This window comes from Abrus precatorius, unplaced genomic scaffold (assembly GCF_003935025.1).
Source record: "Abrus precatorius isolate BTA unplaced genomic scaffold, Abrus_2018 Scaffold3, whole genome shotgun sequence".
NCBI lineage: Eukaryota > Viridiplantae > Streptophyta > Magnoliopsida > Fabales > Fabaceae > Abrus > Abrus precatorius.
This window is the reverse complement of record NW_020874373.1, coordinates 10,570,858-10,593,660: the sequence shown is the minus strand read 5'-3', so window position 1 is coordinate 10,593,660 and position 22,803 is coordinate 10,570,858. Positions and strand designations below refer to the sequence as shown.

The 22,803-nt window shown below is 29.6% G+C and overlaps 2 protein-coding genes across 2 annotated transcripts; both read right to left on the bottom strand.

Moving 5' to 3' along the window:
- Nucleotides 1-2,474: 2,474 nt before the first annotated feature.
- LOC113863368 (polygalacturonase-like) lies at nt 2,475-5,301 on the bottom strand. Its single transcript, XM_027496925.1, has 9 exons — nt 5,020-5,301; nt 4,754-4,879; nt 4,441-4,608; nt 4,311-4,331; nt 3,998-4,205; nt 3,318-3,399; nt 3,088-3,196; nt 2,849-2,968; nt 2,475-2,760 (listed from the first exon to the last, which is right to left on the bottom strand). The coding sequence occupies exons 1-9, from the start codon at nt 5,299-5,301 to the stop codon at nt 2,479-2,481; spliced, it is 1,398 nt and encodes a 465-aa protein (XP_027352726.1). The 3' UTR covers nt 2,475-2,478.
- Nucleotides 5,302-14,137: 8,836 nt separating this feature from the next.
- Nucleotides 14,138-20,270, bottom strand: LOC113861737 (probable galactinol--sucrose galactosyltransferase 2). The gene is made up of 14 exons (XM_027494739.1): nt 20,105-20,270; nt 18,818-19,025; nt 18,276-18,517; nt 17,852-17,942; nt 17,654-17,702; nt 17,465-17,556; nt 17,243-17,350; nt 16,941-17,063; nt 16,221-16,773; nt 16,033-16,100; nt 15,805-15,939; nt 15,493-15,710; nt 15,214-15,302; nt 14,138-15,115 (listed from the first exon to the last, which is right to left on the bottom strand). Exons 2-14 carry the CDS (start codon nt 19,006-19,008, stop codon nt 14,753-14,755), a joined length of 2,322 nt encoding a protein of 773 aa, XP_027350540.1. The 5' UTR covers nt 19,009-19,025; nt 20,105-20,270; the 3' UTR covers nt 14,138-14,752.
- Nucleotides 20,271-22,803: the final 2,533 nt, after the last annotated feature.

The following is a 22,803-nucleotide window of genomic DNA, read 5'->3' as shown; positions in this document are numbered from 1 at the left end:
GACATAGCATATTTCAGTTTCTTCAAACTAAACATGTTCCAACATTTGTAGATGTATGATGCTCAAGCTACCTGGAGATTCACAGAAAAGAATAGCATAAATTTTCAGTTTTTAACAAACGAAATTACATATGAAATTTGTTTTATGGAATTTAGCAGTTCATTGAATTCAAGTCATTTTTTTTGTAGTTTATCTTAGATGAAAAATCGTTGAGGCGATGGTTTTAACAAAATATGTACTCAGTCTCAACATTAAAATTTCAATGATCTACCATTACATGAGATTCATTTTTCAAAAAGGGTCCAATTGTTTTGTCAGAATGCGAGTGGAGCCACTTATCATGACAAGGCCTAATTTGTGTCCCAAAAAATTTTTGGCGATTACTTTGGGGCCCTTAGGCTTAACTTTTGGCATGGAATCTGAAATGTATGTTTAAAGATGCTACCAACATCATGGCCGAAATTGCATTTTAACAGTACAAAGCGAAAGCTCTCCAACCCGTTGCCTAATGCTATTAAAAAGCCAAACAAAGTTTCCAAGCTTTCTTTCATTTCCCTATTGGAATTTTACCGTTGCTATTGCTAATTGCACCCACTTTAAAATAATCTTTTATTTTGATTCACTATTTAAAAGTGAGTGTTACATTTATTGTGAGAACTAAACCTTTCTATTGGCATGGCAAAGTGAGATAAAGTAATAATATAAAAGACTTTTGTTTGCATATTTATTTAATTATACTTAAGCTCAAATTTAATATGATATCAAACCCTATTAAATTTGATATTAGATGAATCTTGACTTGAAAAAAGAAATTGTTTCCATAAAAAATTTTCAATATAATTAATGTGATGTTATAATTTTTTTTTCACATTTTCATGCTCTAAATGTCAAATATTGAGCATGAAAGGGTGTGTTAAAATTGCACGTCGACTATAAATATTATTACACAAGAGTTTATAAAAGGTAATTTAATTATCAAAAATTTAAGAAGCAGCTTTTAAATTTAATTTAACTCAAATTTAAGATATTTCATCAAAATTAAATTAAGAAAAGTGAAAAAAAAAATTGTTACTACTTATTCCACCCATCATGCCTCAAAGACTTACAAAATTTAATATTTTCAAGTTATAATAGCAATCAAGATGGACATGTTACATGTATAAATTGAGGTGAAACTAGCAGGTAAGAGCTTTTCATATTTAAATAACTATGGATTCGATTCGCGGGACATACCAACTTACCTCCAAAAATTTGGCTCTGGTTCCCAAATAAAAAAAATGCTATCAAGAAAGAAACAGATTTAGGGTCAAAAGAAAAGAAGAATCAAGAAAGTCATGCAGTTTAGTCTTTAAACCTAGAAATTGTGATGCGATTCCTAAACTTTACAACAAGTGTGTTTCCAATTTCTGTTAATTTTCTTTCAAGCTTACAAAAATATTGCCACATTCAAATCACGTGATTTTTCTTTCAATCAATTTTCTTATTAGAAAAGTCCACTGCATCCTCTTTTTTTCTTTTAAAACATAGAGAGATTAAAAAAATGTATTTGCAAAAGGAAATGCCAAAATTATGACATATATGATATATCATTAATAAAGGTTAGTGGAAACTTTCATTTTCTGTCTGTCTCTTGGCCTCCAAACGATCTGCTTATGGACATATTTGAATATCACTGTACACTTTATAGGGTGGTTTCATTTATCCCTTCATTGAAAGTTATACTGATTTAATGCAATAACATTAAGCAATTAAAAATAATTTTCCAACTAAATTCAAAACTTTATAAAAGGGAATATAAAAGAAGTGTTTAATTATTGTAATACATCATCAGTATAAAACTTTTTGCATCCTCAGCTAATTAAAAAACACTATAAATATGTTTGCTAATTAACAATTATAAAAATTAATAATTTTGAATAACATGTCAACCCATGATTAAATAAGAGGATAAAAATATTTACTATGTCATTGCACTTCAATTAAATACATAAAAAAAAAGGTGTTTTTTCTATTAATTAAACATAAACCTCATATATATGGAAAATATTGCAATAAATTAAGTTTGTTCGGTTTTAATTATTTATTTTCATTAATAATTACAAAAATTTTAGTTTTAAAACAAAAATTTTACAATTATTTATAAAACTAAATAATAAAACAAGAAAATATTTTATCAAATTGAATAAATCTTTACCTATTTTCTCCTTAATGCAGATTTTAAATTACCCAAGAGCTAAAGGGACCATATAACTTTTGACAGTGGAGAACACATACAAACCCTAGCATAAAATTTTGAAAGTCACGTGATTAAATAATTAAATTTTATTGATTAAACAAGTGACTAATAATGGCAATATCTGTTTATCACAATCATTGTTTAAAGAATCACATTATTTACTACAAATTAATTAATTAATGAGGTATCAACAATACACAGCAATGTACATTATGTGTTTCTTGTTTGCATTGTTGTGTGGTTCATATTATATACCATGAGTCTTTCCATAAGGAGGTAGTGGTAGATGTCTTTCTCTCTTTTTGTGTGTTGCAACGAGGGCTAACATGTCCCAAGTAAGACACTTGTACATTGTTACATAAAGCCTCAGCAGCATATCCTCCTTCACATTGGAGATCAATGTTATGCAATACTATCTCCTCGCATGGAAAACTCTCACTACAATCAAACTTCACAGCTATATCAGAAGAACTTGTCCCAATTATGTTCTCGTACAACACATTCTTAATTTGAACCGCTGAGTTCTGCAAGAGCTAGCTAGACCAATTAATTAAATATTCACTAGTGATATAAATTGGTTTCAATAGTAGGAGAGTTGTTTATATTTTTTACCTCTTTTTTGCATGGTTTGTTTTTCTTGTCACAGTAATTCTGATCTATTATTATGGGATTGGTGACATTGTCCATTTCAATGTTCTGAAATTGGATGTTGCTAGCACTTCCTGAGCCTCCCTATATATACCGTAGACCAAAACATATTTGTAGAGTTGTTACCAATTATTGGATTATACAATTCATTATTTTCAATTGGCACATATACAATAAATTATAAAGTTCAAAATTCAAATTACCTGCCATGTCTTAATCCTAACTCCATTTGTAGTTCCAGAAATCTTAGCTCTATTCACTAATATTCCAGAAACAAATTCCTGGGATTTTCCGGCTCCTAAGCTTCCAATACTGAAATAAGTCATTGCAAATAAAATTCGCATACAAATTATACAATTAATACAAAATAACGTTGATAAAGATTTTGATATAGTTTTTAAAGTGACACATGTTACTGAAGCTAATTAATTACCTAATACCATGGCCGGGTCCGCAGATTATGTCCGTGGCTACTACATTTCTTGAGCCATGTACGATTGATATACAGTCATCACCTGAAACAAATTGAAATCAAATCAAGGTGATCGCAAAGAAAATGCCGAGATACTAAGATACTACGTAAAAATATAAGCTATCTTCAATTTTCACATAATCTGGTTATGTAATTTTTTGTGTGTCTATCTCGTTATTCATAACAATTAGAAAGATACTTTTTTTTATCAATATTTAAGCACAAATTTTTCAATATAATATTAAATAATATAAATTATAATAATGAATGAATATAATAAATTTAAAATTATACATTTTTGTTAAATTTTTTTGGGTAAGAAGCTTTTCTTAATATACAATTTTTTTAATACTTCTATATATAATTTAGTTCTTGGGCATCTTTTTTTAAGATTCTTAATATCATTAATATATAATTTATTCATTATATATATATATATATATATATATATGAACTAAATAAAAAATAGTTAGATGATTATTTATAAATTTTCTCAAATTCGATGGAGATAAAATTATTTTTTCTCTTAGCTCTCTAAACCCAATCCCAAATCTACCCATAGTGAGGGTTATCCTGGATTGGTGATTATAATGCTTCATTACTTTTTGTTTTGAAAATATGGGTTATTTAGTTATAAATACCAGTTCCTATGACAGAGCTTGAGATTTGAATGTTTTGCGTATTGGTGACATGAATCCCATCGGTGTTAGGACTATCCTTTGGTGCGGTCACATTGAGACCAGAAACCTTAACATTCACAGAGTTCTGGAATGAAACGTGGATTTGTTGTGCATTTTCTACCCTCAAATTCTCAACTATCAACTCCTCGCAATTATAGAAAGTCAGAGCCTACAAAAGCAAACAAAAAACCATATATAATTAGCAATTATTTCTTATAATGTTCATATTTATTCAACCCAACTTTCTTGATTGTATTGGCAGAGATACACGTACTGTTGGGGCATCCTTGCAAGGCTGCAAAAGAGAGAAAATAAATGTGATTATTGGTAAATGTTTCAATATGATTTACATATATAGTATTAAACAGATTAAAATATAATATTGGGCTTATGAAATATCTTACGCGCTTTTTGTTCCTTTTGCATGAGTTTTGCCACCATATGTTGCCGTTTCCATTGATGGTTCCACCACCATGAACTAAAAGTTTTTGAATATTGTCAAATACAAGCCAGTGTCTGTTGTCTTCGCTATAATCTGATGGATCATTTGATGCTTCAAGAGTTCCAGAAATCTGACAAATTTTTTCACAAATTGCACATGGTTGTCAACAAATTAAGTTATTGTTAGAGATATTAATCATATTTTTTGCTTTAGATTTGAAGCATTAAAAATGATGAATTAATCATTAGCTTAATTTAATTTTCAGTGTAACTAACCTGGACCGCAATGTTAGGTTTGCAAGGACCAGAGAATCTTATTGGTTTGAGTAGATAATTTTCTTGAGGCACCACAAGATTTGCTTCCCCAGAGGAACATACTACTTGCCAAGCCTTCTTGAAAGCCTAAAATAGCCCACATAGCCAACAATATGAAAAATAGTGTCATTTTTCCAATTATGAAAAAATCACATTAATTACACGTGTTGCTAGCAAAAGGAAAAGAAGAAGAAGAAAATGATATTTTGGAGTAGGTGAGTGAGTACTTCTGTGTCATCTTCACCACCATTCCCTTTCGCTCCATAATCATTGACATTAACCATTTTAATCGAACTGGAAGTGCCACCCAAATCTAGAAACCTGTATAAACTAGAAATGATGTCTGTGCTTTGCTTGATTGGGTTCTTAAATGTCCCACCAATATCATCAATGGAAGGTGAGTTATCAACATAAATGCCATTAAGTGGGTCCTCTTGCAAGGAACTATAGCAAGCAACAAAAGAGATTATGATGGTGAATGAGACGAGGAGATGCTTGAGGAGGGCCATTATAATTATATAGTTTCTTTTTGTATATTGTACGAGAAAATAGATGCTCTAATTTGAAAGGTTTGGAATTTTTGTTTGATGAGAATGGATAGTAAGGGGAGCTTGCGTATTTAAAGACAAAGAAATAATAATAATAATAGTAATAAAAGATGTTAGCGTTTGTTCTTCATCTACATATGACCATATAACTGTATGGAAGGATATATATGACTTAGAATGAGAGATTGAGACGAAATGGTTAGTCCAGAACCTCTGATTTTTGCTCCATACATTGTAACTAAACGTTCACGAATCTGTCATTTCTGTATTTTATGTACGTCCTTCAACTTATGTTAAAAACAAGTGTGCAAATATATTTACACGTACATATCCATCTCCCTCTCCTCCAATCGCCTATTATTAACAAAAGTATTTATATAATAAATTTTAATTAATAATAAAGAGTGTATTGCAGAGCATATTCCTAACACTCTCCTCATTTATATTTATGTAATGCATGGTCTAAGTTATATCTTTTAATCTAATATTTTTAATTATAATTTATTTATATTTATCTACAATATATATTTTTATTAAAAAATTTATGAAAATTTATTTCAATTTATCATTTTTATGTATATATTTCTTAATGTTTTATCATTTTATTTTTTATTTAATACTTTTATTTTTTTATAACATAAAAAATTGAAAGATAAATTCAAATATTATATGAGAAAGATTAAAAGAAAATAAAATTTATAAATAAGTAAAAGAGTAATAATCAATAAAAATTATATAAAAATATATTTTTTAAATTTTTCTATGTTTAAGATTTATATGTGTGAGTATGTATGTCTAATTTATTAGAAATTAATGTACTTTCAATTTCCAGCTTAAAAAATAACTTCATAATTTTTTAAAAAAACTGCTGAAATGTTAGAAAAAAATCAAGAATTTATACATAAAATAAATGAAATAATTAATATTAAAATAGTTTTAAAAAATAAAAATGTTATTTAATAACTTTAGTGATAGAATTCCAATGTTATATATAGAGATTTATTATTTTAAGTTGTAAAAAATTAAGATGATGTATTCTCCTTAAATCAAAATTTAGATTTGAATTTAAAAAAAAAAAAAATAGGCTTAAAAGGGTTTTACCCCTTAAATAAGTTAATGCTTAATTTAAACTAATCAAATATAAAATGTGATTCCTAAATTAAAGGCTTAGGCACATAATGAATATACAAAATTTTCGATCAAGTTTCTTGTATTTTTATCATCAAGAGTCAAATGATGACATGTATTTTATTTTAATTTTGTAACATATGTGTTATCAATAGACACTATTTAATGTTAAAAAAAAAGTCAAGTTTAATTATTTAATTTGAAAACATGACAAATAAAAACTAAAGAATATAATCAAAGCTTTATTCTATAAAAGGGGAGCATTATCTTAAGAAATGTTTCAAGGGAAAACTAGAACATTTATAGGTAGACTATTACATCTAAATATGTAATATAAATGGGGGTAGGGATAAGGAAGATGTTTTATGAATAGTTTTTATTTAGAGTTATTTTATTTAAATTTCTTTAAAACATTGGTTAAAAAAATGTTATTTCCATCACAAATTGATTTATTCAACAAGAATAGTTATTTGTTCTATTAGCTCATCTTCATTCATTTTAAAGAGAATTTGACGTGTATGTCGGTTTACCCTATACACCCCATTTTTTGGATTATTCCTAAGGATTATGTAAAATATTGATAAATAAATTCATGCATATGAGCCCACACCACTCTTTGCGTATTAAGATAAAACATAATGAGTACTCATTTTGAAATATTTTAATATTCCAACCTCTTTTCTCCGCCTAATCATTTTTAGTTTTAAACGGTTACCAGTGTTGCGTGAGTTTGAATCTTTTATCTATTGTCTTAAATTTTATTCTCAGCTAGAGAGACATTCTTTTACACCATTGCGTACCAGTAATTGTCACATTAGACTTCATATCTGATTCATTGCATTTGTTGGGAAATTCTGCACTCTCTCTTCAGATGATCATGCTAGGAATTATGACAACTTGGAACAGCATGAATGCAATTTTTTTATTTGTTTTTCTTTCTTATCAAATAGTTTTTATCGTGTGCATTTGGGCAGTCAAGTTGCATATATTTATAAAATTTATCTACTTGATAAAAACTTTTAAATAAACAGTTAAATTAGTTAATCATGTGTTTCATGAAAAGTTATTAATGATACAAATTTTTAAATTTGAGAATTAGTGTTAATACATCTTACTTTTATATATATAACCCTTGTCACTATTGGTTCAGTCTTTATGAATTAGCAACACACCTCAAGCGTGTGATTAAGGTTTTGTTCATGCCATTGAATATTTGTTAGCAATCTTATCACAAAATAGCTCTAGCTGTCGTAAAATGCTGAAGAAGATGGGTGTTTGGATGGCTTTGGAGTAGAAGACATTCATTTGGTCACTTTTAAGCTAAAAGAAGCTTTTCTGAGTGTATATATATATATGTATGTATGTATGTCATGATGAAATGTTAGACCTGAAGTGGCTCTTGAAATTTCGTCTCTCTTCTATTCAGCGGACAAAAGTATGAGCAAATTGTTAATCTTCTTTGTGGCAAAGCCGTCTCAACAAACTATTAATGTATGAAAGGGTTTGGTAAGAGTTGCAGAACAAGTAATCCATCTACTGCAAGGGACTCATGAAGGATTCAGTCCAATGTTTATTTAGGCCCAAAATAAATTTTTTAAAAATATTATACTTTTATTTAAAGTTAGCTTTTTTAACCTTTTGATATATATATATATATATATATATATATATATATATATATATATAATTATTATAATATATTTAATTTTTATGGACACGTAATTGATTTTAAGTAAAATTTTATTGATTTTAATTTTAAAAAAAAATATTTCCACTAACGCAATAGTCCCTAAAATTATTAACATTATTTTACGTAACATGCATTTGAAAAAGAGTCAAATTATCTTCTGTAATTGAGAATGTGAATTAATTTTTTTACTAATTATTAAGGAGAAAAGTCAACTAATAACGTAAACAATGTAATTACTAATTAAGAAAGTATGATAGAATCATATAAGATGAGAAATATATAATTTTTAGTAAAAAATTAACTCTTATTTTTATTATCCAAGGGCTAATTATAGTTAATAAATTCATATTTATTTTTTTAAAATTTAATAATTACTTCTGTATAATAATTACAAGTTACCATTATTGATTGAAAGTATTTTAAGAGCTATGTTTTCTAAAATTATTTAAAATTTCTTATATTTTGTATTTAATTTTATTTATACGTTTTTTTTTTCAAATACTACTCTTAAATTAAATTTTATATTTAAAACTTAATACAATATAAATTAAAGATATGTTTCTTTTTAAAATAAACTAAAATTTAAGAGTTTTATCATTTTCATTAATCTTAATTTAAATTATATTCTAAAAATTTAATACATCATATCAATAAAAAAATATGTCTTTATTTAAATAATTTATTTTTATAATTTTTCTTAATTTTAGAGTCCTATCACTTTTAATTTTATTATATTGAATATAATAAAATTATTATTAATAATGCAAATATTGATAGTTAATTATATTTTAAAAAATATCTGTACAGTGAAAAGCATAATCATCATTAGTAAGCCTAAGATAAGGACTTTAGTGCCCCATGCATGGTTACGTGTAGGGATTTTGTTGGTGCCCTTTAACGTCATCTCCAATGAATCCCATTGTTGTGGATCTGAGAGATGCATAAGATCATCATTAAATGTTTTGGATTGTTAGAGAACATCAACTGATCAAGGTATGGAGCACAAGACATGTCATCATTTCATGCTAACCACCTTACCATTTATTTGGCAACATAACATAACTAAGGTCAGAAAGTTATCCACCTTTCACAATGTTTTATTAGATATCTTTTTAGCGTACTTTATCATTATTGTAACGTATTCGTTTCGTGCCATGAATTCTAAATTACTTTATATATTATTATTGTGTACACAAAGACATTAAAGTATGCTTAATTCTACAAGAAATCGTATATCATTCATCCAAGATTGGGCAAACATAAGCTGCTTTTTACTCATAAAAATTTATTTGACAAGTCATTTTCATAAGTTTTTCTTAATGCTTTCTAAATCTAAGTGCAACAATATCATTTTTATTTTTTCTTTTGTAACAATCTGATCATGGGGATATAAAAACCAAGATATAGAACCCAAAGCTATTCATACAAAAACGGAAAAAAGGAAGAACAGCTGTCTGATCTCCTTGGTTAAACCCATCGATGAACTGCCAGGGCTAAAAAGTAGAAAGCTTTAAAATTAAATGATTTATTTAAACGGAACTAAATATTTTAAGAAAATTGTTCAAAATAAGAATAATTTTGTCAGATTTCTTGAAAAAAAGATTAATTTGATATTCTTTTGACATGGGCTCTTATCCATCCAGCAATCGCTTTTAAAGCCTTGTCTAGTTATAGTTGACTATTTTACTTTAACAATGAGTAGCATTACTAATCCAACTAAGGAATACCCGTAGTTAATTAATGCTGAGATTCCGATTATTAAGTGGTATTCATTAATTTCTTTTTTCAGAAAGAGTTTGGAAGAAATGGGTTTTCTTTTCGTTGTAATTTCTAAATTTATCAATAATTACATGGTGGTATCAAATTATTGTCAAATGATAATTGTCAATTCACACCTCACTGATTAATAATGAAATAATTAAGATAAATCACCACAAAGATAATATTAGATGTAGTTGATAAATATATGGATTAAACTGGCGGCTAGTTGTTTGGTTTATTCTCGTTGATATAAACTTTATTTAAAGAGAATCAAACAGATAACACAGATACCATGAATATATATTAACAATACGATGTCTAAACGGTATATGTTAATTTTTCATACTAATAAAACTAACTATTAATATATTAATTACATGATTCTACTAATATATATCTATAATTTCTCATTAAACAAACTATAACAGGAGTTTGCCCTTGACAAGTCATTAGTTTATAGAATTAAGAGTTCTAAGAATGTAACCAAGAATGTAAATTGAATTTAGTTTGTGCGTGGTTGACAGAAGATATTGAGTCGCTGTAAAAAAAATTAAATTTTTTTAAGAGTTTTAAAGTATAGAACTCCATTTAGGCCGATTCATAGAGATATATTTTTAGTAAAAGTCAATTTTAGATTCTTTAAAAGTGAATTTTGGAGAGTTGAAAATTTTAAATTAATTAAATTAAATTATGATAAAAATTAAATTCAGTAAAAATAGATTAAAAAAATATCAATTCACATAATACTAAATGCGTGTAACTCCAATTATCACAGGTCTAAAGATTTTAATATATGTTTGAATGATTACTCAATTCAATTATAAATTCAATGGAATAACCTAATTGAACTAGATCATAGATTAAATCAAATTATCATTTAATCTAACTCAAATTAATTATCAAATTAGAATATCAATCGAATCCTAATTTAAATTCTAACCATAGAAAATTTAATCACGATCGCAATACACAAATCTGATATTAAAAAAAAAAAGAACAAAATCGGAGTAATTCGACCCAAAACTCAAATCAAATTTACAGCATCTGGATTCCGCGGATTGAATGAAAAGTTTATCATTCCATCAAAGCACTTAATCCAAGTGAGAATGAGAGAAGAATAAGAGAATTTAAGAGAAGGTAAAAATAAGGATTCTTATTATGGCCAAATCACAAAAATTTCAAGTGTCTCATTACACCCTAATTCAGAATCTTATTAGTTTATTTATAAATTCTGATTAGGGTAAACTAAATAGCCCAAATACAATTATCTAATAACAAAGGGTCTAAATGCAATCTCGCAACAATATTCACAAATTTGCTTCAAATTCAAAAAATCATAAAAAATAAAAAATAACTCTAAATCCAATTATTCATATAAGCATTTTGAAGTCCTAGATGTGTAGAATCTAATGTAATTGGAATCAGCCAAAAATTATATTTGTAAAAAAAGTTACGGCTGAAAGAATAGTTAAAGGTAAAGAAATTAAAAATATAAAATTAAAACATTTATTTGTAACAAGGCAAATTTATTCAAATAATACTCGCCATTAAAAACTCTATTATAAAATCTTTTTCAATCAGGTCTATTTGTATCCATTAACTACTAAATTTTGAATCACAAAAATAGGTCATGTCAATGTATCAAGCTAGCTCCAATCATTGCACCTACAAATACATCAGCTATAATATATTTTAACTATAAATGATCTTGTTGAAAAAGATTAATACAATTAAGTATAAACAAATTACTTATTCACACAATCCTATAGCAACACAGGAATAAATATAAGTACCTAAGACATTGTGATGCAAGCTTAGAGCCTTTAGACGAGATGGTTTCAAAATAATGTCGCAATGCCTGTAATAGCGAAACGTGAATGGCATCAAACAAAGTGTTTGAAATTTGATAATTAAGGCAACCAACAAACTCATCCAAAATAAAAGGTAGTAGAAACAAGCGAATGCTAAATGATCTCAAAAATCTATAAACAGCAAATAGGTGTAAAACACATGGCTCAGGCACACCAATGGTTACAGACGACGACGGCAACTATAATGGTGGAAGCAAAGGTTGAAGTGTCTCAGCATTAGACCTAGAATTCCTATCCCTAAAACCTGCACTGGAGTCACCCAAAGAATCAGCATCCATGCCATCATCGTCTCTCTCTTCCTCATCATTTTTACCTAATGACTCATCATTCAATTCACTTGAAACAGACACATCAACCACAAATTCCTCCTAATTCACTTCAGCAAAGTCCTTCTCTGAAACATCTTTGACTTTCGCATTATTTTGTGATACTAATTCCTCCAATTTAACTCTCCTCTTTACTAAATTAATATTGAAATCATCATCATTGAGGAGAATCTCATGAATCTCACTACTATCTAAATCCTTAGAATCACCATCCTTGTAATTAACTCTATACAATCGGCACTTATAATACACAACTTTCTTGAGGAAAGTTCCATTTCTAGGGAACTCTTTCAACGCATATTTTCTATTATGGTGCTCTCCAATTTCAACACATAATGCATATAGAAAGAATGGGGCATGAGATAGGGTTGAATGAGGTGGTAAAAATAGAAATAATCCTTGACTCACTCATATTGTTCCTCATTCAAAAACCTCTCATCCTTGAAACTATGAAAAATTTTGAAGCTTTGATTAATACTTACCTTTTGTAAGGATTAAGTTTTGCAGAAACCATTGAAGGTATTACCCTATTCTCCATTTTTAGTTTTTGACTCTTTAAACTTCGAATCCAAACCCGCGCAACAACAAAATTAAGTTATATTTTAACATCTTTAAGAAATTTAACTAGAAAATCAATAATAAAAAAGAAAAAAAAACTTATTCAAAAGCTTGAATGAAAAGAGAAGAACAGAATAGTAGTTCTAAGTTCTCTGTTATTTCTTTAAAGACATATCTATAATAAAAAAAATATTAAAAGATTTTTTTATAATAAAAAATAAATATAATAAAAATAAGTTATAGTTTAATTAAATCAATAAAATTAAGTCACATAAGAGAGACATCTAATAACTTTAAATGTGAGAGCACTAGAGCAAGCACTTTTTTTATATAGAAGGACTTGAATACAAAATATTAATTAAATAATATTGAGTCACTTGCCATTCATACATTCATATCAACCTCTGTTGATAAGTTTTTTCTATTATCTAATTTAAAACTTACGAAGATAAAACGAGAGTTTGAGCAAAGTTTCGAAGTCGATATAATACACTTGTTGATCAAATGATAATACAAGTGTTGATGTACTTAGAACTTTATGATAAAATAAAACATCTATAGGGAATTCATTTGTAATTGCTCATTATCATTAGACTCATTCACGTTAAAATAGACTAAAATAAAACACTATTTTCCTAAGGAAAGTAATTTTTAAAATAAAAATAATATAATTTACTTGCAATTACCTTATTTTCTTTGGTTTGTTGTGTGGAAAGGGAAGAAAAGTAGCGGTGGTGGTGTAACGTGTTTGTCCCAACTTTCCAACTTTTTCTATCTTGGTCTCATATAATATGATAACGGTTTTTACTTTATGTACTCCCATTTTCTTTTTAATCTTGCCGTCTTTTTCCAAAAAAGATTATAAAATATTAATTAATTTTGAAAATAAAATTTCAAAATTAATTTTTGAAAAAGTGATAGAAAAAACCTACGATAACTGGGTATAGATCCTTAACCCAAAAAGTATAGAAGTTCGAGCTGGATCACTTAATTATTGGGCCAAGCTTGGTTTGGGCCCTTTATATAACAGCAGCCCCACCCCCAAAGCATTCAACAGTATGCTGGATAAGGTCTTAGCCATTTTTTCTGAGTGGAACTAATGTCTACTCAGGTATTAAGTTAGTTTTACCTAGTACATGTAGCAATGTTTAAACATCACAGGCAAAATGCATTAGTGAATTTGAGCTTAAGAGCAAGGGAGTGTCAATAGAAGGGGGAGAAAAACCTTAACATAGTTATATTTTGTAAAAAAATTTCTATTTGATCCGTTGTCTTATAAAATTATGCACGGTAACATTTTAAAAATCATTAGATTACTTGGATAATAATAGTAATAATTATAGTAGTTAGACACGTAAAGTGATAAAAATATGATTAAATAACAATATAAAATTTAAGTAATGTTATCTGTCAACATGAACATGACTATGTATTTAGTCTTTCAAAGGTGAACTATTTAGCTTCACTAATAAACAAACTATTCTGTTAGTTATTTTGTACATGATGAAAATCAATTCCCTTTCCCCCGATAATCTGTCCAAATTGAGGACTTTCAACTTCATTAAACTGGATATAGCCACAAAGCATCATCTTGCTGGATCTAAAAGTTAGAATGGTAACATGTCTACACTGGATATACACACACTTGCTCAATGATTTTTTCAATTACAGTACACATATCGAAAACTTAATTATTATACCAGTTAAAGAAATGAGATAAATTCACTAGAGATTTTTCAAACAGATGTAAACTTTTTATTCCGAGAAACAAACATGTAATATCCGAGGGCAGAGAACAGCATTCCTCTCCCACACTGATGACATGCTACTCTCAAGTCTCAAATACTTGCATTACAACAAAACCCTCTTCCCCAACCCCATGCCCACTACTACAAGATGGTCTATTTTAGTTATTACCATAAACCCATTTTCTCCTCCCCTCAATACTACTACCAGGTGTGTACTTATTGCAACAAAAACACCTCTGCTTGACCCCACAATTCCCTTAACGCCAATGTTAATTACAACAAAACCCCTCTCCTGACCCAACAATTCATTGAATGCCAAGTCTTAATGACTCAAACTTGGATCTCTATAGACCATCTATACATCTCCTCTTGAGGAACTGGGATGGAGAGGGTTGTCAAACCAGTCTCCGAGTTATAGTAGAAGTCAGTTTCATTGCCATCTATCACACACTTCAGTGGGTGCTGTGAGGAGTACACCCCAAACCTCCCACTTCCCCTGACTCTCAAAGCAATAGTTGCTGTTGCTGCTCTGTTAGAACTGAGTGAAGTGGTCAACTCTGACACCACCTCACCATCAAATAATTCTGGTTTGTTGTTAGAGGCACTATGAATTTCAACCTGCTCCACAGCTCCTCCAATGTTGAACATATCCAGTAGCCCTATTGCTGCAAATGAAATAGTCGGTGCTATTTCCTGTCCAGTAAATATGAAAACCAGTGGTTAAGTATACACCAAAGGCAGAAAAGATGAAAACCAATTAAATAACATATTAGCTTATAGTGGATCCTTACATGGATTGGACAGAAATGGAAAAGTTCATACTCCAGAACTTTTAGTGTCACAGGAACTGAAACCCCTTTTGGTAGCCGAATCACCTCACCTGAGATATGGAGGAGGGGGTTATTTTACCATCGTTTCATGTACTAATGTCAACTCCAACAAAATTATATTATAACTAGTAGAGATATTAACTTATTGAAAGTCAGAAATGAATTCATGTTGTTTTACATATCCTCTTCCACATATTAAAACTAATGGTAATTGATTGCCATAAAGAATATTAATAGTACCTGATCTGTAACCATAAACAATGGTCTCACCAAGCCATTTAGCTCCTGCTACTTGGCTGATGAGGTCGACATCAGAGGCACAGACAGAGGTAGTGAGTGTACCAGGAGATGCATCATGGATGCGGGTTTTCTTCTCTCTCTTGCACCACCCAGCACCTTGGCAGTTAAATACACCAACTACTCCAGCGCATTTGTTTAGGTTCCATATTTTGAGCAAGCTGAAAATTATAATTTAGTTAAATGAGTCGTCAATTTATGTCTATGGAACAAAACCTTAAAAAGAACACAGATTTTAGATTTAAGTAAAAGAACCTAGTTCCGTCTCTTGCTGGATCTGCAAAGAGAGAATCTCGAGTGGGCCTGCCCGGTAGCTGAGCACGGAGAACTGAACCATCAGGGAGAACCAGCTTCTTAAGAAGATCAAAATTGTGGTTGCCCGGCTTGTCACTATTAAAACATCATAAATACCAAGTACACATCACAGTTGTACCAATTTTATGTATATGTCTAAGAAAAAAATTGCATTGAACATCATTATACCTAACATAAATTGGACATCCACCAATTGCACGAGCTGCAGCATGATAATCTGCTGCTGGGTGTAAACTCTGAAATTACAGAGAGCATTTTGTTAACATGGAGAAAATTTATAGCTCTTGAAAATTTCCAAGGGTAAACGCAGGCACTAACTAAATTATAAATGGAGAGCAATTGACATTGCCACTCACATGAAACATGTCCCAGTCAGGTTGCATGAATTCTCCAAGGAAAAGTGAGTTGTATGCAACAGATGAAATATGGATGGTGTGGGAAGCAGGATCACGAGGGTAAAAATCATCAGATGCTCTCACAACAGCAGTCTGTTTAGCACTATAAAGCCCGTCAGTGTTGTGACACATACATGCAATGCATCCATTGTCAGTAAAGTTACGAGCAATGGAAGCCTCAAGCGCATGATGATAGCTGCGTGTGAGTGAGACTCTGCCACCGTGTCCAGCGCCGAGGGTCTCAATAATGTTCTGCACATCAACCTTCACTCCATCTACTCCACATGAAGCTAAGTAAGCATGGAGCTCATTGTAGAAATTGAAAACCTTCTTTGGGTGCACTAGGCCAAGGCCATGTACAGCCAAGCTATCCATGACAATGTCTGGTTGGTTTCCTAGTACACCTGGTGACTGCACTGGGTATGCCAAGGCAGTGTCATAATGTTCCATGCCTGTTGCTGCTGGCTTAACACCACCCCAATAACCAGCTAGTGCATGCCATACATAAACATTTCTGTCCATCAACAGAATTATCATCATTCATTAAGAATTCAGAAAGTTAACTAGGTCAGCTACTTCTCAAACATTGCTTCTGTCATGCAAATTCAGATAGAACAGAGCACTCATAAGAGGAGGAAATGCACAACGTTTATTAATAAATTTAAGGATCTATGGCCATACTTCACATTGTGATGTTGCTTTGCTCCATCTACAAGATGCTTCAGACCTGACATCTTTTCGTCGTTCAGTAATTTCTTTTGAAATTTAGTATTCTCTTTAATACCGGTTAACCTAGTAGCAAACCTGCAATCATCACAATTTTGTATATATCATGAATGAGTTCTTTAATCAGACTAATTACCAAAAAAGAAAGTACTCTCCTGAATATGAGTATTAGAATTCTTAATTGAGAAGTAGATATAAAATTGAAAATGGCAAACTGTTACTTGTTGTTAGTAATTATAGAAATAGAGAAATCTTACTGTGCTCCTTCTTGTACAACACAATCAGCATCCTTTGATTTGTTTTCAATCTGTTGCCAACCATCATCTATGATGAGGAACCGAGGAGGAGCACCTCCCTCTGATAGACTGAAATTATATTGAACAAATTTCAGTGTCTAGATAAACAATAAACATCATCTTCCAAATTCATGTCATCTTAATTCACCAGAAACACAATACACAATTTCTCACACTAATTACCTTTTCAGGCCTTCCTCAACACCCTCAGCTGTGACATCAGTATAAAAAGCATCCCAAGTGCACCAACCAAACCAGTCTAGAAAAGATGGCAACTGCATAAAACAAACAAAACAAGGTTACAAGACCCATTAGAACTTGTCATATTTTTAGAGCCATAGGTAACACCACAAGGAAGAGGGTGACTCTTACTCTTTTCTTCTCACGATGAAGAAAAGTTTGCATGTGTTTTTCTACAGCCCTGAAGAAAGCAGAAAAAGGAATCAGTAAAACTATAATTGTCAATATACAGATTCAAATGTCCACCAAATGAAAAATAAATTTTGCTATAATCCAAAAAAGGTCAGTTTACATATTATTTTCAACAGTTTCGAATTGGGGGTGCCTTACTTGACAGCTTGATTGATGACTTCAAAGGGATTGGTCCCAGCATGCATGTAGACTAGGTGAAGGCCTTGGTTAGTCTCAACAGCATTATCCCCTGCAAAACCAAACCACATACCAAAAGGAAAAGGGTCGTTTCGGTTTTTTGTGACTCCACCTACATAAATATTTTCTCCAAAGGACCAAAGCTATAAACTCCATTTGTTTGATTCAAATTGATTGATAGTGATCGAGAGTTTTAATCCAGCTCAATTCTATCCACAATAATGACAGCTCCACCCCATAATACCAGGTGTTAAGACCTTCAAAATTCGGCTGAAGGGAAGGAACTGAATTAACAGCAGACACACCACTAAATTAAGACATAATAGCAGACTTTCATGTGTAGCCTTCACCACCAAACCATTTTGCATGGCCAAGAGTTACTCACCACTCTCGAGGCAAATCTCTATCTCGTTTTTGTCATTGCCTTGTAGAACAGCTCGGAATTGACCTTCTAGGAGTGGAAGCAAGACAGTGTAGATGGTTGGAGAATTCTCCCCATCAAGTTCACTGTCTTTGCTCTCTATAAGCATGAATTGGGTCTCCAAAGGAACATCCCTCCCACAAGTTCCCATTCTCTGAGTCATCCACCATAACTTGAACCGGAAACAACACATGAACCGGAGCCCCCTGTTCATAAGGTATATCACAAATTACAAAAACACCAATTCATCAAGCCAATAGTCTAATTAAGTTGCATAAGAAATCATTGTTTAGCTTATTCATGCTCATGCTTACAAATCAACACATTGCTACAGTCAAATTTTAAGATTATATACTTGAGCAAGCTGAAAGAACTATAATTTAAACTTTAGCAGTAAAATAAACTTAGGATAGTATATTAAAGCAATTTGATTAGTTTCTATGACAATAAAACATGGTACATAAGAATAAAATGCATGTGACGCTGTAAAAGTTAGAAGAACTTACTCTAAGGCACCCATAGGAAATACGTGGAGACTTTTGCTGTGGGAAGCTGTGGCACCAACGAAAGCACCAGTCACAAGGCCGTTTCCTGATCCTGGACTCAGCACAACGTTGTCAGGAACTCCAGTAAGTATGGTCTTGCCATGAACAACCAGCTTTCCATCGTTAACGGAGATCTTAGGTGTGACCGTCATCTTTGAACACTTCACCGCTGTGTTATCAGAGCAAACAAGACAAACTTGTTATTAGTTATTACTGTTATCATAAATCAATAAAATTCACTGTATCATTGAACTATAGTAATGAAATATTACAACTACTGAAAGTTTTTAAGACTCAAAATGCAACAAAACACACTCGAAAGTAAATTTCGAATTTTTCTACAGGTGTAAGTTATTATTACATCACGGGAAAAGTGGCTAAAATTGTTAAGGAGTTTCTTAATATGGACCTAGGGACTTATGATGATGGATGCTAAAGGTTAAGCACACGTTAGATTGACTGCGATGTGGTTCACGGGAGGGAGGAATCCACGTTAATGACTGTGTTGATGTTGTCCTTAGCATTATCGTTTTAACCTACCCCAGATTGGAAAAAAAAAAAAACCACCACCTATAAACTTATTGGTTTTTTCCTTGTGGTTTGTTGTATTACTATTACTTTCATTTGTAACGAGACCCTTCTTCCCAGTTCCAGTCTTGCTTTTGGTTAATAACTGAAATTTTGCATTACAATGAAATAAAGGGTACAAGATATGAAATAAAGGGAAGAATATATTTTTTAAGAAAAATCACGTGAAATAAAATCTTGTAAAGTTTGAGAAGGAGCGTTTCTTAAAAAGTTACGACATAGATTTCAAAATCTAAATTAAAAAAAATTCGAAAATATGTATCGAGTTAAGTACGTTTATGATATTATTACAATAGGCTCCACTTCATAATCGGTGCTGTTTCCTTTTCACGTTTTTCCAGAAAGTTTTGTTGCCTCCAAAGAAACTCGTCAATAGTACGACTTTTCAGAATATATGTATAACATTTTTTTATTAAATATAACATAATATCATGAAATTTAATATGTTAGCAATATTAAAGACCGAAAAATTCGTGCTTAGTAACATCAGAAATCATGTGGGAGCAGTGGGAGGAACGTGTATGTAGTTAGTTTCTCTTGAAACGCACCGAAAAAACAACTTAAAAGAAAAACACCAGAGATGTCGGTCCCCGACTCTGTTATTGTTCTCCTCCACAATGTTTTAACATAAAATTACTACCGGCGAGAAACTGAACTTACCGTGACGCGTAACAGAGAGAGAGAGAGAGAGAGAACGAAAAGAGTGTAATTTAGAAGCGAGAAAAGTGTATTCCAGGAGGAAATGGTCCTCCAATGGAAGGTGGAAGCACGAAGCAACACACACTTCGCTCAAAGCTGAAGATTACGATTACGAAATTTTGGTGTGAGAAATGGAAGAAACGCAGAAAGGTGGGTTTTATAGCGTGTCCGATGGTAAACCTCGAGCAAGTTTCGGGCTTCCAGTGCCTCTGGATTATGACACGTGGAGTGTGGCCAGCCGATGGATCCTTCACCGGCCTAAATTATTGTACCTAATGGCACGGAATAAGGAAAATCTTTCTGAAAATGTACATGTGACTGTCATGTTGTTGTCAGTGCTGAAGCTTGTTTCTTGGAACATTCAATAAATCAGGATAATTCTGTCATAAATGCCACAGGTTGAACCAAAATTAAATGGATTTTATCTAATTAATTATGTATTTTAAAAATAATATATACTAAAATATAAGATTTTTAAAAAATTACAAAAACATAAATACAGAGGTATAACAACTACAAAAAAATATAAGATATTATAATAAGTTTTTTAAAAAATTAAAAATTATTAACCATTTTTAAAATAATATAAAGGTTTAAAATAAAAATTATCAATGATAATTTTTAAAAATTAATAAAAAATTTAAATCACAAAACATCATAAATAAAAAAATTTTATTGAAAATTTTGAAAAAAAAATTATGTTTCGATAAATTTTTAAAAATCTCGTATTTTAGTATTGTTTTTTTCATTTAAAAAAAAGAGCTGCATAAATTGTATCAGAGGATATATTATTCATTTGTTTCATGAAGAAAGAAAAAAAATTCCATCGGAATTATATTAATTTAGCTTCCATTGGTCAGAGTATGTTCTTTATTTATTTGTTTGTTTCCCTTTGTAGATATTTCTAGTGCTATAGGAAATTTATGGATCAAATTGTAACTTTATGGTACATTTATTATGAATTTACTTTTTGTTTGACGAGAAATTGGACGAGAGAAAATAAAAAGTCATGTGATGGGAAAATAATCGATGGTAAAAACATGCTTTTACGTAAAAAGATATTTTTATACATTTTTTAAAATTATTTACAGGAAATAATAAATTTGCCGGACTTAGCACTTTATAAAAAAATTATATTTTTTTATATGTTTTATTTAAAATGAAAGAAAAATATTTGTATGGAACGATAAGTGCAACAATTCAAAATTTCTCATATTTGATATACACATTTGAAAAATATATTTTAAAAAAATAACGTATGTAATAAAGTTTTATTTAATACAATATTTTTATAGGAGTGAGATTTTAATTTTTTTTAAAATAAAGAAGTTGTTTAGTAGATTAATTGTTTTAAAATTTTAATAATGTTAAGTTAAAAATGTTAGAATTTTATATTTGATATAAATAGAAATATTCTAAAAAAAATTCTTACAAAATATTTTTTTACTATGTTTTTCAATAAAAGATTCCTACAAGAGAAATAGTAACAAAAAATTCCCATAAAAGGGAAATGATTTTAGCTATACATACTCACCAAAATATTTTTAATTTTGCTTAAATATATCAAACATATTTATAATATTATTAAAAAAAATATAATTCTCATAAAATATAATTTTGGGAAGGAACCAAAAAAATTCTACATATCAAACGCCTTGTAAAGGTAACTTTTTAGTGTATTAAAAATTATACAAAAAAAATCTATACATTTTAATGTTTTAAATCTTAAATTTAATTTGTATTATCCTTTATTTTATACAATTGCATTATTCATGTAAAGCTTTTATTTATTCATTGTCATTGGAATAGAATATTAGTAGAAGAATTATTATATTTGAAATTTCATTACTGCTTACGTGTTTCAATTTAGCTGGCAGTATGACAAACCCACCGTTCACACAAGTATTTTTTTGTATTATAAATATTTTTAATATTTGTTTATTTTATATTTTAATTTAATTTTTAAAATTTTAAATAAAAAAATCCCCTCAAATTTAAACAAACAAATTATCAATAATGCAGAAAACTTAACATTTATGATAAAGACTAAAGGAATACTTGAAAAAATATTCTTAAAAATATTAATATTTTCATAATATATTTTAATATACTAGATATATTTTTGACGTTGCTAGAAAATTATTTTTTAAAACATAATTTTAAAAATTAAATAAATTTCTGAAGACCAAACACTGTTACTATAATTTCTTATAATATTTTTAGTTTAAAAAGAATTTTTTACTAATAGATCGATTAACATATATCAACACACTAAAACCATATCAATTTGCTCTTTTTTAAAATTATTTTATTATTACACTACATATTATTTATTAATGAATGAAAATTTGAAGAACCTATGGAGCAGAATTAGATTTATTTAAAAAAAAAAATACAAAATAGTTAGATAAAGAGAAAGAAAATATTTTTTCTCTCCTAGTCTGTTAACGACTAGTTGACAGAATCTTATCACATGGTACAACTTTTTTTTTCACACTTTGTTACATGATTCAATTATTATAACGAGGAAATAGGCGTAAATAGATTTTGAATTTTAGTGTTGCAGTGTAAATATATTTAAAAACCAATGAAACTCAATCCAATTAACGACTACTATTGCATATAATAAATTTTATTAAAAAGATTTTGTTAATCTTAAC